Below are 17,746 nucleotides of genomic sequence, written 5' to 3'. Positions count from 1 at the left end.
GTAGTCTAATGATCATATATATATGAAGGTTTTTTAAGGTTTATAAGGTACATCTTTGTTATACAAAAAATGAATATAAGTTCTCCCTTTAACAGATAGGCAATCAAGTTTAGTCTGATGTATGTGGAAAAAATAAGGAATCTAAAAACAAAAGGACGATAAACTTCTAATATAATTAAGGTGTCCAGGTTGAATGTCAGGCTGAATGTTCATCCTTTTAAACACATATAACTGGATATTAGGAATATCACCGTTTTCTTTCCAATAACGATATGACAAATTACATCTATATTTAATAAACTAGATGTGGAAAGCTACTGCAGACTCATGAGCTTAGACACATCTGATCTTTCTCTCAGTGTTTCAACATGCTGAAATTACTGCAGGACATTATGTATTTTGAGATTAAAGTTCCCCCATATAGCACTGAAAAAATAGATATTTTGCCAAATAAGGTATTTAAAGATGTATTTTTAAGGAGGAGCTATTACAGTTAGCAAGGATAGATGGAATTTAGCACCCACCAGTTTGGAGAGATTTATCAGTCTTTTAAGTGCACTAAAGTATGTACGTTATGCCATAAACTCAGCTTCTGGAACCCAATATCAGACACAATTCACAGTGAATCCAGAGGGATATCAGAAGTTTCAGTCCTTGGCTAAAATGCGACTTGATTACCTGCTAAATTGCATGTGTGTGATATGCAACACTTTGTGCGAATGAAAAAAATAAATATTTTCTTTTTTTTTTTTATTGCTATACCCAGAACACACTAAGCTTCTTCAAACATTTTAAAAGATATCAATAATTTCCGAAGATTCATTTAATGGACAATGAACAGACACAGTTTTGCATAAAATAATTTACCTACACTGACAGTTTCATCCAGCTAATTTTAAATTAACCTTCTAAAATTTAATCATTCAGTCCAAACTTTTCATCTAGGTTGCCTACAGTCAATGAAGAGACACGGGCATTTCCAGAGGGTGATTCATGTGGCCTATTTTATACTGAGATGTATCACTCTCTAGAGATGTCTGCTACTTTCCACTGGCTATGAAAGGAGATGACTTGTTAAGTTTTCAACAGCTACACTTCAGACATATTAGCAGATGAATCTCCTCCATGAAAGCTAACTTCTTAGACAGCTAAGACTAGGAAAAACTAGTTTCTTTCCTCAGATAGTGAAAATATAGTGAAGATATTTACCTGTACGTTTGTAATTTCTACAGACATCAATCTACTGTTTTGGAATTCTATTTCTAGGTACATATTTCCTTTAAAAATAGTTTTATGCTCAGAAAAAAACTACTACAAAACTACATCAACATCCTTTATACTTGAATAGAAACCTCTACTTCATAACAGTTTAAAACGCTTTAATCATTAAAAACTCAGAAAAATAAAGTAAGCCTCAAAATAATGCTTTGTATCAATAGAAAACAATTTCTATTAAACATTCTTTCTTTCCTTCCTTCTTTCCTTCTTTCTTTCAAGGACTATTTTTACACAAAAATTTAAAAAATAGACCATGATGGACAAGACAGAATAAAATCTACCTTGAATTCTATTAGTTCTCTTACCTTCTATCAGTTTCTGTTAAATATTTTGCCAATCATTTTTTTCACTTGTTCCACTTTCCACTAAAATCAAATTAGGAAGGGAAACTGATTTCACAATATAAGTATTCACCTTTTAATCAAAATTTAATGTCAGAGTACATATTGCTAACGAATACAAAAGCATCTACTGGATTGAGTTGTCTCCAGTTGGATTACGGGCACAGTCTGGCCTACTTCAGCAGTAACAGGGTTGTCAGTAGGAACTCTACAACGTATAAGGCATTTAGTGGTTGGTCCCAAAACTTTTTGTCATGTCTTGAATTAGGGGTAGAATCAGTTGCAGAGTAGTAAGACAGCAGCAAATGTCCCAAGCACTTTCATATCATATCGAATCCACCATATCACAGTGCTTTTTATTGCTGCATAGAAAAACTTGAAACTATGAATTCATCAGAGCATAGAGAAAATCTCAAACACACTCAGAAAGATGTAGTTCTGTTCACTTGAGTAAACCTAGAGGGATGATACTCAGCAGTGATTATGGGCCTGTTTATTTCATTTAGTGGAGCATAGTATTGAGATACCTGAATTACCATGTTCACATGGTACATACACCACACAGAGGTACTAACTTAGGAATGGAAACTCTTTTATCATGCTATAATAGTGATGCACTCAGGATGACAAGGAAAAGTCCCTTTTGTATTGTAAATGTTCTCTTAATTCCACCTTCATGAAGGTAGTGGCAGACCAAAGATGGAGACGTATCTGAAATTATTTCCTACTTTGAAAAGAACTTATGAAAATCTACCAGCTTTCCCTCTCCAGGATATAGGGTTAGGGTGAATCTGTTTTAATACCTGTGCCCAGAAAGCCCTGTTCTTGGTAGCACACGCTCTCTAAATAAAGTGCTCTTACATAGTATATTTCCCATGAAAAAAATGTACTAAGTAACAGCCATCCATGGAGAGTGGAATCCTGAAAGCATCAGCATCAAAATCCATTGCACTTGATGGTAAGAATTATGGAATTTCAGCTCTATATATCAGATGGAAAACTTGCACACAAATGCACACAAATAGTATTTTCATGATATGATAAAGCTGTGACTCATCATTTAACAAGTATTTTTTCAAGATTTTTTTTATTGTAAACAAATGTAAAGACAGGATGAGAATGTATATTTTTTATCTTGAAATGTTCTTTTCTTTTTTTGTGCTGTTTATACAAAGCTAAAGATTTCTCATAAAGTAGCCTCAGGCAGTGAGGTTTCTTCTAGAAGATGTATGCAGTATATGAAACAAAACCAATGCAATCCAAAACTTTTACATCATCTAAAAAATTTCCTAGAAGCCGCTAGGAAGAAGGAGGAAGTTAAGGAAAAAAAGAATAAGAATTAAAGTTCATATTTTCTTCAGACATTTGGCAAAAGGGACTTAAGATGCCTTTAGGAGCAATAATGAGTAACGTTAGCACTGGAAATCCCTTTTCATCTACAACTTATTTATCTATCAGTGTTTAGTGGTTTTCATTTTTTCTTTAAAAGAACATTACCTAATGGCATTCCTTCCAGATTTACTAGAATAATAGAAGTAATAAATCTGTCAAGCTTGAAGCAACAGTATTAAGGTGTCTAAAATGAATCTAATAATCTTGCCAAAACAAAGTTAAGGAACTTGTTTTAATTTTTGGTCAGCCCTGAAGTGGTCAGACAGTTGGACTATATGGTTGTTGGTGGTCCCTTCCAACTGAAATATTCTATTCTATCCTATTCTATTCTATCCTATCCTATTCTATTCTATTCTATTCTATTCTATTCTATTCTATTCTATTCTAATTTTATGCATATTATAGATGTAAAAGTAAAACCAGAAAGTGAAATTTAAGTGAGCATCTTTGTTTTAATTTGACCTTGTGTATGGTGAAAACGTAAAAGTGTACAGTAGAAAGGAATTTAAAGGGGACAGAATTCAGATGAATCTCAAAATCAATAACTTTTGAAAAAAATCAGAGGAAGGAGTGTATTTATATCCTATTTAAAAGACAGTGTAGTGGACCAAACTTAGTTGCCTAAACAAAACTATTCAAAGAAATGAGGAAGCATCATACCACACTCCATGATACCAATACCTTCTCCCCAAAAAATGTTAAGATATAATCAACTCCCAAATCTTTCACATCTGAAAAAGAGGTTTAGATCTAGGAGAAGCATATCATACAAGATAACACGATTTTTGAATACAGAGTCAGGGCAGCAGAAACCATACCAAAGCAACAAATAAAAAGTGAAAGAATCATACAGTAAACTCTGGTAGAAATAATCCTTGTAAGTAACCATAGGAACAACACTATACAAAAACTGAGATGGAGCTAAGCAATGTGTGAGATGTTCACACGTAATGACTGAGGATGAAATGAGGAGGCTTTTAGTGGGAGCAGGCCACAGATGGGTCTGTGTTAAGTGAACAAATACAATTAGATCATGAATAATTCTAAAAGGAGCAATGAAGCAGATTCAAATACAACTCCAAAAGACAGTGTTATCTCAGAGGTTATATAAACAGTTCTGAATTATACAGTAAAATAAAAAAAAAACAACCACCACAAATTTTTTACACAAAGAAAAAAGGATTTTCCAGGGGCAGACCAAATAGAGTTTCTGTGGTTACACTGAATTAAAACAGTCTAAAATGTGAGACAGAAATTAAGTTAAATCCATTGGTAATAACCTTCACCCAGCTTGATAACAAATTATATAAGGGTTACATTAAATATCCTTCTGTTTTGCCTATGCCCTACTTTAATCTGGGCTACCTACTGAATCCATTAACTTACTTGATTACCTAATAAAAAATACAGTCTCAAAAATAAATAAAAATTTTGAAAAGGTACGTTATTTCTAATACAAAATCCTGGTACTTTTTTTAACTTTTAAAGTGCCAGTCCCTTGGTCAAAGAAAGTTCTGTGAAACTCTTGCATGGTCAGGTAGATAGGATGAGAGAATTAAATATTTGTAATTAAAGGTAAGGGAAAATATCTCTTGTTAGCCTTTACTGTTATTCTTTATTTATTGTTACCCATTCCAGAAAAATTTCTTTCCATTATTAAAGGTTTAATGAAATAAATCTGAGTATTAAGTAAAGTAGGTTTGAGAAAGGAGAGGGAAGAAGGATGATATATTAAAATAATCATTCTCACCATAGTTTTGTGAGTTTATAAAGCACCATTATACAGTTCAAAATTCATGCCTAGGCTAAATCTATGTAATCTGGAATCGGTGAAACTGCCAGTGCTCATTAAGGAAAATGTCTCAAATTCGGATGGATAAAGAATTACATATTCTACTCCTTCTATCAATTTTCAGGGGAAAGTTGAAAACAAGCAGTAACAAAGGTGAGATTCCAGACCACTTGTACAACATTCTAAAATATTTGTTCCCATAGAATAAAAGTAAAAATTTGCTCAGAGCATGTGACTTGGAACTCAAGATATTTTGAGAAAATACAGCATATTAATACCAAGTTTAATATTTTGACTGGTATCAAATTCACTCCTGGTAATATGAGTGAGATTCAATTAAATAAATAAATTGGAATAAATTGGAAACAAAACTCATCATAAAACAACAATAACAACAATAATAAATTCACTTTAAAGCAACTATGAAATAATTTAAAAGCCAGGGTTTTTTAAGAAAATTATACAGACAGAAGTCTGTTTAAAAAAGTTGTGTGAATGACGACAATGCCTCAGACAGTAGCAGTTACAGGGCATGTAGATGTAATTTCTGATCTCAAGATGACCTTAAATTTTACACAAAAAAAATTATTTTTTTTCTGAGTACAAAACCAGCTAACAATTCCTCAAGTTTCTAAGTGGATGTGGATATAGTAGTTATTCCATGTTTGAACTGAATGCTTCTTTTTGTGCTCAGGGATAAAGGCAATGTACAAAAAAAAAATGTGCATTTATCTTCTTCTTCATCATCAGAAAGTTAATTTGGGGCCTTCAGAACAGGAGGAAAAAAAGAGGAAAGGTAAATTCAAAATATCAAGAGCTTTCTCCTAGAGTAGAGAAGAATGCAATTAAAGAATCCAAAAAAAGATTTTAATGAAAAAAGCCACCATCTTTAACATGCAATGGACAAATGGCATCTAGCTATTGAGCAGAAGGTGCAGAAACGAAGTTACTTTTACTTAAAACAGAACTTCCATATAAGTATTTTAATTGCTTTTAGATGCTTTTAGACCTTAGTAGTGATTAACTCCATTCAACAGACATAAATGCTTGTGTTTCAAAAGCCTGTAAGTTTTTGGCATTTTGTCTAATAAAAGATAAAGATAAAACTTCCACAAAAACTTTGCCTCTAGTTTCTTCTAACAAAAAACATACCAGAAACTTAATAAGTAAGATATTCGCCCTAGTAGTGATTTTGTAGTGTAGCTACAAAACATGTTCTGTAACCGGCCATGGACAGTAAAAGAAACAAAACTGACAGGAACTGTTCCTTGGGAGAAGATATGAATCTTTTTTTTTTTTTTTTTTAGGTTGGGAAAGACTGTAATAAGAAAAAGATTTTAGATCTGCAGTTGCAAGGTGCAGGATGCACGCCTGCCCTCCAAGATAAAGAACAACACTGAAATGGTTTATTTATAATAAATTTATTGGGACAGAGGTATCTGTAAAAGTCATATTCTTTACAGGAATAGCAGCCTAAACAGTACAATCTCTTGCCCAGACCTTTCTGGTATATAAGTATTTGGGAGGTTTTTCATTTAAGAATGCTCTACTATGATAATACTAATTTGTTTTGGTTCTACATACATATCAGCTCCTAACAGTCTTTCCATACAAAATTTTAACCTGACTGATAATAGAAATAAATTTAAAGAGAAATCTAAGCAATTTAAATATTATATAAGAATGTTCTTATGTCTGTATTAAAAAAAAACTAAATCCTATTTCATAATGAGTTATTCCATATTCCATAAACATGAAGCTCACATTGTTATATACTACAGAGGTAAAAGTCCTATATGTTTTGTCTTTCACCTCTCAGAGTATGATGTCCTCAATGTCTTCAGCATCTGTACATCTGAAACTTCAAAGGCTGAATATAATCTGAACTTTCAATAGAAAAAAAATTACTTTGAGAATTGTTTTGTCACATAGTCCCTGAGTGCACAGAAACCATTGGTTTTTTCCACTTGAATGGAATATTAATCTACTAGAATGTTTTGAGATACTTTTCAAAACAAACTGAAATTACTGATTCACAAGAAATCATTTTTCTCTTCTCAAATACATGCATCAAATATTGTTCGGATGCTGAATATCATTTGGTTTTCCTTTTTTCTTTTTCTTGTTGGTAGTCTAGTACTTACAAAAACAATGTACTGTTGTGATGTAGTAAGTCACTTGGTTATCAAATTGCCCAAGTAACATAGTCCTCTTATTCCTATATTCATATACATTTATTAAGCAAGGATACAGGGAAACTATCATTTGCACTGTGTTAAGCAGCTTTTCTCACCATCTTAAGTCCAAGCTTAAGTGGTATTACAGAGTCAGTATAGTAACACAATAATTACATCTATTGGACTGATGCATCATGACATATGAATTAAGGAATCAGTTTACTGTCAAAAGAAAACAAAAGTGACATCATCATGTTTAGTAGCGATCTTGTTTATCTAAAATCCTGCCCTTGATTTTATGCTTCCTAGCAAGATAGCTCTAATAACCTGATGCAATCACAAATGGAAATTATTGGAATAGGCAGCTGACACCAACTCATGTCTTGAATTTTGTATTTCCACTATAAGGAAATATTCTTTTAAAAAAAGCATCTGCAATGCTATTCTATTAACTTTCTTCTTAATAAGGGCAACAGGATTGTTCAAGCCATATGTGTGGTCTTAAAGCCTGTGACAGAAGACCGCATAATGAATACAGAGAAAAGGAAATTTAGTAGAAGCACTTGCCCATTTAAAACACTCCTTGAACTTGTTCTACTTCCCCTATGTCAATCTAAATCTCAGCCCCCACCTAACAAAAGGGTAACGTTGACAAAACCTTAATTCTCAACAAAGCTGGTCAGTACACTGTCTATTTGCCATTTGTATGGATTTTGATGAATCAAAACAACTCAGTGCCATTATTAACTTTGTCTTGACTAGGTGCAGTTTTCCTTTCCCCAGCTTACTCAGTCCTAGTGTGATACTGTTTTCATAGTCGGAAACTAATACATCATTAATTGATGACCAACATCACAGTGTAGAAACAGTAACATACTCCACAATCTAAGATTTTTGCCTAAAGGTCCAGTTTCATCTCTAATACCAGTAGCAGTATCAGTTTATTCTTTGCTGACAGCTTGAACACATTATCTCATTGCAATTAAGACTGGATTGAAAGGAAATGATTTAAGAGTTACTTATAAAACATTTGTAAGTAAAACACATTTCAGAAAAGCAAAATGCAGGCTCCTGTACACACACTGTGGAAAGAGGATAACCCTTCAAAGCAATGACACAAGTACTATACCAACACAGCTTTGTAATCTCTCCATAGTCACGAATTAATACACAACAGCAAACTAGTTTGTATTATGTTAACTAAGTTGGTTATACCAACTCATAAAAAACTTTTCTTTCCTTTCCCTCCCTTTTTCTCTCTTTCCTTCCCTCCATCACACACACAATTTTTTAACTCCTCTTCCCTGTTTTCCATCCCACTCTACCTTTGCAATTGCTGTCTCAGGCACACAGTGACCAACAAACCAACATAGGCTGGTGAAGGGACTGGAGCACAAGTCCTATGAGGAGAGGCTGAGGGAGCTGGGGCTGTTCAGCCTGGAGAAGAGGAGGCTCAGGGGAGACCTCATCACTCTCTATAACTACCTGAAAGGAGGTTGTAGCCAGGTGGGGGTTGGTCTCTTTTCCCAGGCAACTATCAGCAAGACAAGAGGGCAAGGTCTTAAGCTCTGCCAGGGGAGGTTTAGGTTAGATATTAGAAAAAAATTTTTTACAGAGAGGGTAATCAGGCATTGGAATGGGCTGTCCTGGGAAGTGGTGGATTCTCCGTCCCTGGAGGTTTTTAAGACAAGACTGGATGTGGCACTTAGTGCCATGGTCTAGTAACCACAGCAGTAGTGGATCAAGGGTTGGACTTGATCTCGGAGGTCCCTTCCACCCAGCTGATTCTATGATTCTATATCTACCCATGTCTGCATCTTGAAGGAATAACAGAAGTCTTCTCACCTGAAGAAAGTGAAATGAGGTTTTCAAACTTATCAGCTTGAATGCATGGAAACTCAGATCATCAGCTCAGGTTTTTGCATACCACAAGCTCTTGGAAGCAATAACTGGTAGATTAGTTTATGTCTGCAATATAGTTCATTGGCACATGAACTGGTTAAAAAATGTGCCTAATTTCACATCAACATAAAAATTCTGACATAAATACTCTCTGATTTCCAATTGAACAATCCAGCCTTGCAATTCTGAACCTGGGACATGAAACAGAACAACCCTCCTTTTCAAAAACCTTCTTCCAGTTAAGACTACTTTATGATAACTCCAACATATTACAGAGGACAGCATTAGTAACAAAAACAATACAGTGCACTGTGAATAACTGATAGTGGATTCATTATAATTCTAATAGTACGCTATTGTGCTTTATACAATTCATGCAGGCAATGTTACTAGAGCTATAAGTCATAAGGACAACTCAGAGTGACCAGTTCTTCTTGGAAAACTACATTCATAGAATCATAGAATATGCTGAATTGGAAGGGACCCATCAGGATCATTGAGTTCAACTCCTGGCCCTGTGCAGGACATGTCAAGAATCATACCATATGCCTGAGAGTAAATTATTGAGTACATAGCTAGTTATCTTTTTCCTTGAGTTGTAGTCTTCTAAAGGTGCCCAGATAAAATAATGCTTGCTTGCATACTTTTCTTCAAAATACCATTCACTCGAGCAATTCTGAAGTTTACCTACATCCTATATCCCGTAACAAAAATACATGGGCAACCTGACATATTCTCTTCTTATTTGAGTCCCTGCATGAAATCTGTAAAACTCCACAGCAGACAGATTGTTCTTAAAAAGGAGACAATCGTATTAAACAATGACATTTGACAGTGCCTTCCTCCAAGAAAACCCAGACTGAGTTAAAAACATTAAGCTGCAGTTTTTCCCTGTACTTTAGAGAATCTCCAAATATATGATAATGAAATCACGGACCATACCTTTGGAATATATAAATTTGAATAAATATTTTTTTTAACTGAATGCAGAATGTAGCACTGGTAGCAAATCAAATATAAAATGAAGGAAAAAAAAACCCATTCACCCTCCATTGATCATGTCATGCAAGGACGTAAGTAGTCTAATTCCACAGGAAAGGAGCTGGGCACCTTGAAGGGATTCAGGAACTTCACATCATCATGCTAAAGCAGAACTACAGTTAGTAACATGATGAAACTGAGCTTTATCAGATTTTGATGTCTTCACTCTAAGAACTACCATGTTAATATATTGCTACAGCAATCAACATCATTGAGATAAGAGACCAGCATGTTTGAAAGACTGAGATATTATTCCAAATTCAACAGCTCAGGTTCATTTCTAGTGGCAGTGTTTAACAAAATAATACTATGTATTTCATGTTTAAAATGGCAACGGATTGTTTGCTCTATAAAAGGTTAGTTTTGAGCCAATTAGAAATTAAATTATTGGGTATTAAATTATTTTAGCTGAACATTCTCATTAAAAGGCACGTGTGGGAGGAAAATAAGTAGGTTTATTATATGAAAAACTGCAAAATATGACCATGATTATCTTGATGTTTCTCTACTGAAGGACTCTGCCTGGAATCTAAATAACAAGATAATCTCAGTATTGATAAACTTACAATTTGAATAATTTAATTTTAAGAAACCATCAGTGTATTCTGCAATGTGTATCTTTTCCATAACTTTTTCAATTACAAATAATAGCGTGTTGGAACTAAGAAAACTACATAAACACTTCCATTACCAGGTTCAAATGTAGTCACTGATAACTTCACCACATACCTGCCTTTCAGAACTAAGATTTTAACTACTTTCTTTTGTATCAAGAGCTTGGTGTTTTGTTTTTTTTAATTTTGTTTCAGTTTACATGTTATTTGTTTACAGAAAAGCCTAATGATGAAATACTGTTACTAAATATTCTTTTGAAAAGTGAGGGTCTTTTTTCCCCCAGGGTGTTTAATATACTTCTATGATTTGAAACAAGAAACTGGGACTGGGGAGAGGGTTGCTTCTAAAGTCAGAGACTTTTTTTTATTATCATGTTAAATCTAACCTGACTTAGTAAAGCTACCTATATATGAAAACTATCACACACTATCAAAGGCTAAATTAATATCTTCTAATGGTTCATCTTCACAGAATATGGTCATTCAACTGGGATCCTATATAACTGGTACAGAAATATCATTCTTATGGGGAAATTCACAAATCAATACCATTACAAACTTAGCCTTCAGAAGGCAAAATTATTCTGTGATCCAGGAGAAACAAAAAATTCTTATCTCAGATTTTCCACTGACAGGTAACAAATCTGTGCACATCACAATCTAACACTGAGTACTCACAAGAGGATTCACTAACACATAACTAAAACGTAAAATAACTTCACTCAGTTCTTTCTTGAGTACCTTGAGCATGTTGAAGTACATGACTATCCTCACTGCTTAAATATTTAATCCCAGAGTCTCTTCTGAAGTGAACCAACTTGTTCCTCTATATCAAAAAAGCTAGGAGCATTTCTGGAAACAGTTCAACCCAGGGATGCCTCTCAATAGGCAGTGGGTGAACCTGTACGAGGTACGACTCTAGCTTACGCAGTTTTCTAACAGTAGGCTTTGAATATATGTCGTATTGCACAATAAAACACTGAAAAGAGTAAGAAAAAAGGTTCCAATTGTGCAAGTAATTCTTCGTTTTAAAAAGATTTTATGACCGAAAAATGTAAGGGACTCACTGGAACTTAAAACTAGTGAGCTTCCAGAAGTGGTTTTCAGTGATAAATCCTCTCATGATAAAGTAGAAGATAGCTAGCCATTCACCCAGATGATAATATGACAAAATTATGGCTGTTTTCAGGAGATGATAGGTGGCCTGAATTACACCTTAATTATTATTTTAAAAACTATGAAATAATATATTTACAGAGTTAAGTCAGTTTATCTTCCCACTGATACATTAACTAGTGAACACGATAGAAGCTTTCACATTAATTATAAGGACTACTTCCTTAATGAAGTGCAAAAATGTTTGTGTAATTTGATTCAGTCTCTTGAATTAGTTTATCACTCCGAAAGCAGGACTTTGCTGCTTATTTTTACAATAAGTTAGTTCAGTCTCAATAGATAAACAGCATATCATCCTATAACACCAATCAAAACCAATGTTAATGATAAAAATGATTAAACAGTAATAATCAATACACTGTGTTAAAATGGAATGCATTTTAAAATAAGTAAGCGATAGCCACTCAGTTTTATTTATCTTTCTAACCAACACAGTATCACAAAAGGTACCCACTGTATAAAATAAATAACTGAATAACAGGTTTGCTTCTCAGAATTACTAAGTATGTAACTCCAACTTATAAATTCTAGCCCCTAGAATACTCATAGAAATCAGTTCTATTCATTTCAATAAGTTAAATACATTCTTAAGACCTTACAGGATTGAACCTATCAGGAGTAAATACTTCTAGCTACAGATTTTGTTTCTTAGCTATGTGATGTGGATATAGTAACAATGATAATTATATTTTAACCATCCTTTCAGTCTGCCTAATACAACATCATTAACTACAAGCCAGAGAAAATTAAATTATTTGTGTGATTAATTTTTCTTTAAATATCAAATAATTCCATCATCTACTTTAGCAAAAACATTACCACATTTTATCAGTTGCTCCATCTGTGAACTACATTTGTCCTTCAAGCTGCAGTCATCTATACAAAACCTTTCAACTCTCTCCTTTTACTAACACCCAATAAAAATGTTTTGTGGCTCAGAGAACTTTGTACAGGCTGGAAGTTGAAATATATTTTTATTGATTCAGGCCCACAGTAGAAGACAAAAAAAAATTATCAGATTAGAAATTACATCTTTAGATTACCACTTAAGAAGAGGAAAAACCAGAACAGCGTAATACAGGAGGAGAATTATAATTCGTACACATGAAACAGGAAGCTTAATATTCTTACACTGGAAAAGAACAGTCTGGTATCAGATGTGGAGTAGGTGTACAGAAGTACCTATCATAAAGCAAATCTGTTCAAAGTAATAATAATAGCAACATAATTGCTGAGATTAATTTAATGTAAAAGTAATGTAATAAACATGTAAGGTGCTTTGAAACTACTTTTTTTAATTGACAAAGCGATACCTATAGATACATATTAATATATGAAGGAGCATTCTTATCATGCGCTACGTCAGTGATTTCCAAAAGTACTTCTTGTTCTCATTTTATCTTTAAAGATGCAGCTCCTGAAATAAGTAACAGATATTGTAGTTACTTGTTTCATCACCTGTAGATTACAGACTCAGTAGTCCAAGTTGTAGAATTGTTAGGAGCTTTAAAAGCAGCTTCAAAACCTAAGATACTGAAGAATAATTACCAAAAAAAACCCAAAATTGAAAACTGAGAATTGCTTTTCCAAGTTTATATGAAAAATAATTGAAATATCATTTTATATGGTACATAGCTACTACAGACATAAAAATACAGAGCACAATGTATATCATACACTTTACTCAAAAATTACAGCACTGCTTTTCTGATTAATCACAATTAATTACAATTATCTACTGTTTCAACTTTAGACAACTTTTGAAGTACATTAGCCAAGAAAGATCTGCAGTACAGAGAGATATGCAGATCAAAGTCAACTATGATGAGCCACCTAGTTTTGGAAGGATTTCAAGATGTTATCTAGATAAGCCCGAAATGTCAGTACACCTGTCTGAACCTACACCAAATTCTTTCTTTTGGCTACATCATTTGTAACGTAGGCAGATTTTAATTCTCTGGACAATTCATGAAGCTCTTCATCTGCTGTTATTACACATTTCTCATTTTGTCACACCTTCAAAGGTCCTAAATTTATTTTAATAAACATCAGAACACCTTTTGTGAGGCGACCAGTCTTCTATAAATTTGGGAGCTTTCCGTAAATTGACCCTAATGAAAGACAGGATAGATCAGCAACTGTGGATAATATTTATGAATCTTGTAATAAAATGGACAGACTATCAACGAAGAGGTGATCCTCACTTCTTCAATTTATGCTCCCTTAAAAAAATGGGGAATATTATTTCTTTTTGTTTTTTTTATTTTCCTTCTGAATATTATCTGTAAATCTCAGCTTAGTTCCCAAATACGTCTTTAAAGTAAATCCATTCTAAGTGATGATTCAATGTCCTTTGCATGTGTTTTCAGATTGGGCCAGTGGTATACTATATTTTCAAGAGTTCCTTAACTTGGCCTCCTACAAAAATATACAGTCCTGAAATATCATGAGAAATCCCAAAATACAGTTTTATATCAATAATATTTGCATACATAAACAATGCATGCAGAACCAGACCCTTTAGGAACCAAGATTTCCACCTTTAAATGTACACTTCTGTACTATGCAGCACATTTCAGAAAAAGGAAAATTTTCAAGTAAAATGCATTAAATCATAGCATTGTGTATCCTAGATATACTTAATAATTGCAGGTCTCTTTACTTAAAGAGCATTAAATAGCACATAATTATTTGTGTGATCACTTATACTTTTTTGTAGGCAGGAAGGAAACTTAGTTATTATACTCAGATTATTAAATCAATCATAAAGCTTAAAAAGAAGAAGTTGTTACCAAAAAAAAGAGACAGAGAGAAGGGGGAGGAAGTACTTAACAATCTGCTAGTTTTATATTTTTCTGCTTAGAGCTGGATCCTAACAGGAAATTCAAACTTCTCAAACAAAGAATCATCTTTAAGGCCATAAAGATGATGATTATTGGATTGGAACACCTGACATATCATGAGAGGCTGAGAGAGCTGGGACTGTTCAGCCTGGAAAAGACTTGGGGCCATCTTACTAATGTGTATGAAAACCTGATGAGGACACAGTAAAGAAGATGGAGTCAGACTCTTCTCAGTGTTGCCCAACAAACACAAATTGGAACACAGGAAATTCCACTGAAAAGTAAAAACACTCCAACATTATTTTAAGAGTAGTCAAACATTGGAACAAATTGCAAAGAGACATCTCTATCCTCAAAGATACTCAAAGAATCTCAAGTGAACAACAGCCCTGAACAACCTGTTCTGTGTGATCTTATTTCGACTAGGGGAGGCTGGACTAAGTGGCCTCCACTGGTGCCTGACAGTCTCAACTATACTGTGGTTTTATGAATATACAGCAAAAATATGTTGCAAAATGTTCACAAGCAGCAAGAATTTTCCCGTATCAACTCATGTGGTAGCACATAACAATGGTATCTATGCCATCTATTGCAGTTATAGCAGTTTTTTCTTGGCAGGGCTCTGACAGTAGTCTTGGTACTTATTTACTACGTAAATGTACAAATGTTCATTGCTTTGAACTCACAAGATCAGATTCTAAGTCTATTTTTAGACTTGCCTGTCTGTAGCATGCTGGAATGACTGTCATGTAGCACTGCTGTCATGATGCTCCTTACCTTTGCTGAACCTTTGCATACCCCATGGAACACTAGACCCCAGAGTTTGCTTCTATCAGTGTTATTGTTTGCATTTTTTGTGCTGTTTGAGACTCAACACCACCACAATGGGAAAAAAATCATACCACCCCTTCTGTTGTGGTAAGCCATGTAATGTGAAAACAGATCAAACTTAATAGCAACTGCATTTAAACCTTTCCTCTTTTGCAAGAGACTCACAAAGCATTAGCATCCTAAAAGGGTTTGATGAATGATAATTTTATATACGCCTATTTTCTTTAATTTTGAATTATTTTCTCCTGGGTTTTTTTAATCATAATTTAAAAAGATCTCCATCTGTTTTTCTGGGCTGATACTCTAAGAAATTGGATCTGTGTTTTTAGTACCATATATTTTTATCGTTAACTTGTTATGACCAGCTTTAAAGGACTAGAGAGGAATTGGATACTTTAGGCTTAGTTGTGGTTTTAAACTGCTTTCTTAGAATAAAAAGTCAAGAGGAGATCTGCTCTTAGATATTAACTGTAACACAAAACTCCAAATGATACTGTTGACAAGGTTTCTTTTCCTGTCTCCCTCTTTTTGGCCTGCATATTTGTCTCTGACTTCTTTCATCTCCTTTCTACTTTTCGGATTCATTTCTTTCTTTGATATTTTCCTGCCTTACTTTCCCCAAATAATTTCTCTTTGCTTCTAAAATTTTTGATCTCTCCTTCATAAACAGGAAGTCTTCTGCCCTACAAAAACTTTCATTCTTTCTCCACATAGAACCCATCTATTATTGTCATGTTGCATTTACTCTGCACCATCTCTATTTCCTGTACTAGATTTTATCCTATAAGTTCTATCATGTAAAGTATTTTAATCATGATTCTTTTTTTTGGTCACAGCTGCCCAGACTACTACTGTGAGTCCTGCTTGCCTGATACTTTCCCATGGCTGCCTACATTCTCAGTCTTGTCCTTCCTTCCCTCTCCTTATTTTATACCTATCTCCTACCAATCTTTGTTATCTGACTTCATCACTCCTCTTAATCTTTAGTCTTTTAAAAAACTGTAAATTTCTAATAAAATATTTCTGGCAATGTGTCTATCTCACCATGTAAAGCAGCTCTTGAACCTAAGGCTAGGAGGCACAGACCCACTTTTGTCCACTGAGCTAAACTTTCTTCACTTTCCTCCTTCCTCCAGACAAAGCATTTAAATCTAAATTGCCAACAGTTTCTGGTATGTGGTGTTTCTGAATTGCCTTTTCTTTTTGAGAATGTTAGTCATCTATGGCCAAAACCATGCCAAGTATCGTGCTCATACTTAAACAGACATGTGAACATGGGCATATACTCAAACATCCACCCATCTATCCAGTCCCCAAGATCAAGTAATCCTCCTCTCTATTTGGATCTGTCTGGTTAATTATCTTTCCTTTGTCTTAGAGAAAACCAGTGCTAGAGACTGAGTCATGCAAATCAGCAGGAAGCAACTGGGAAAGAAGTGGAAGCTTTGCTGAAGCAACTGCCAGAGTTTAACTGATCTGTAACATGAAGAGAGAGACTGCAGCACCACCAACAGCTTGAATGTTGGGTGCCTCCATCTTCAGGTGACTGCTCATCTCCTCCCTGCAACATAGCCTTTCTTACTTTAGCCATGTGGAAGAGCAAGTCTCCTCTAGGAGATGTTACAGTAACTTTCAAAAGAAAATACAGTTTGAGAAACAGATTGTTACAGGACTTTAGGTTAGTATGAGGCCTCAGGAGACATATCAAAAATAGAACTTCAGGATGAAAAATTAAGAAAGACGTGTGTGCAGCATGGAGTTATTTTAACTAACTCGCTTTCTTCAGGCAACTATATTCATGATGACATTAGCTAATGAAGCAAAGCAGCAAAAGAAACCAGAAGATATCTGAATTATCAAAAATGAATAGGGAGATTATTGTCTAATGATAGGTAATTCATGCTTTGAAAGGTTTTCGTTTATAAAGAAAAAAAACGGGGAAAAAATTATAATGGATTATTATTTGTTCAGTTCTTTGTATTTTAAAGTACCGAGCTGCCACAACTTCCATTACGTACAACATGTTTATGTAGCAATAATGTGACATTAGGGGAACTCTTATGTGATATTCGGGTGCTGGTTTCCTAAACTGTTAATCTATTAACAAGTGAATATAAGGCATGAATTCAAACAATTGCCCGTGTGAAGATGTAGAAACAATGATCCTACCTGTTGGCGGGATGATTCCAGGAGACATTAGGCCTGGGACAGAATGTGGCATGATATGAGAATTCTCTGGGGAGGTGACACTTTGAGTCCTCTTAGGAGGCCTTCCAGGTCTAGAACTGAAACAAACAAACAAAAAAATTTTTACAATTAAGCTGTTGTCTTACACATCATTTCAAAGTTGTTTCAAGTG

The 17,746-nt window shown here is 34.2% G+C and overlaps 1 protein-coding gene across 1 annotated transcript in view; it reads right to left on the bottom strand.

Moving 5' to 3' along the window:
- The window catches only part of DACH1 (dachshund family transcription factor 1), a 379,725-nt gene that overhangs the window by 211,987 nt on the left and 149,992 nt on the right, over positions 1-17,746 (bottom strand). The window contains exon 2 of the mRNA XM_039385172.1: positions 17,557-17,672. Coding sequence (XP_039241106.1) covers positions 17,557-17,672 — 116 coding nt within the window. The remainder of the gene's footprint in view (positions 1-17,556; positions 17,673-17,746) is intronic.

Source organism: Pipra filicauda, unplaced genomic scaffold, assembly GCF_003945595.2.
Source record: "Pipra filicauda isolate LSUMZ 115617 unplaced genomic scaffold, ASM394559v2 scaffold39_size4671491_pilon, whole genome shotgun sequence".
Taxonomy (NCBI): domain Eukaryota; kingdom Metazoa; phylum Chordata; class Aves; order Passeriformes; family Pipridae; genus Pipra; species Pipra filicauda.
This window is presented reverse-complemented; position numbering and strand designations above follow the sequence as displayed.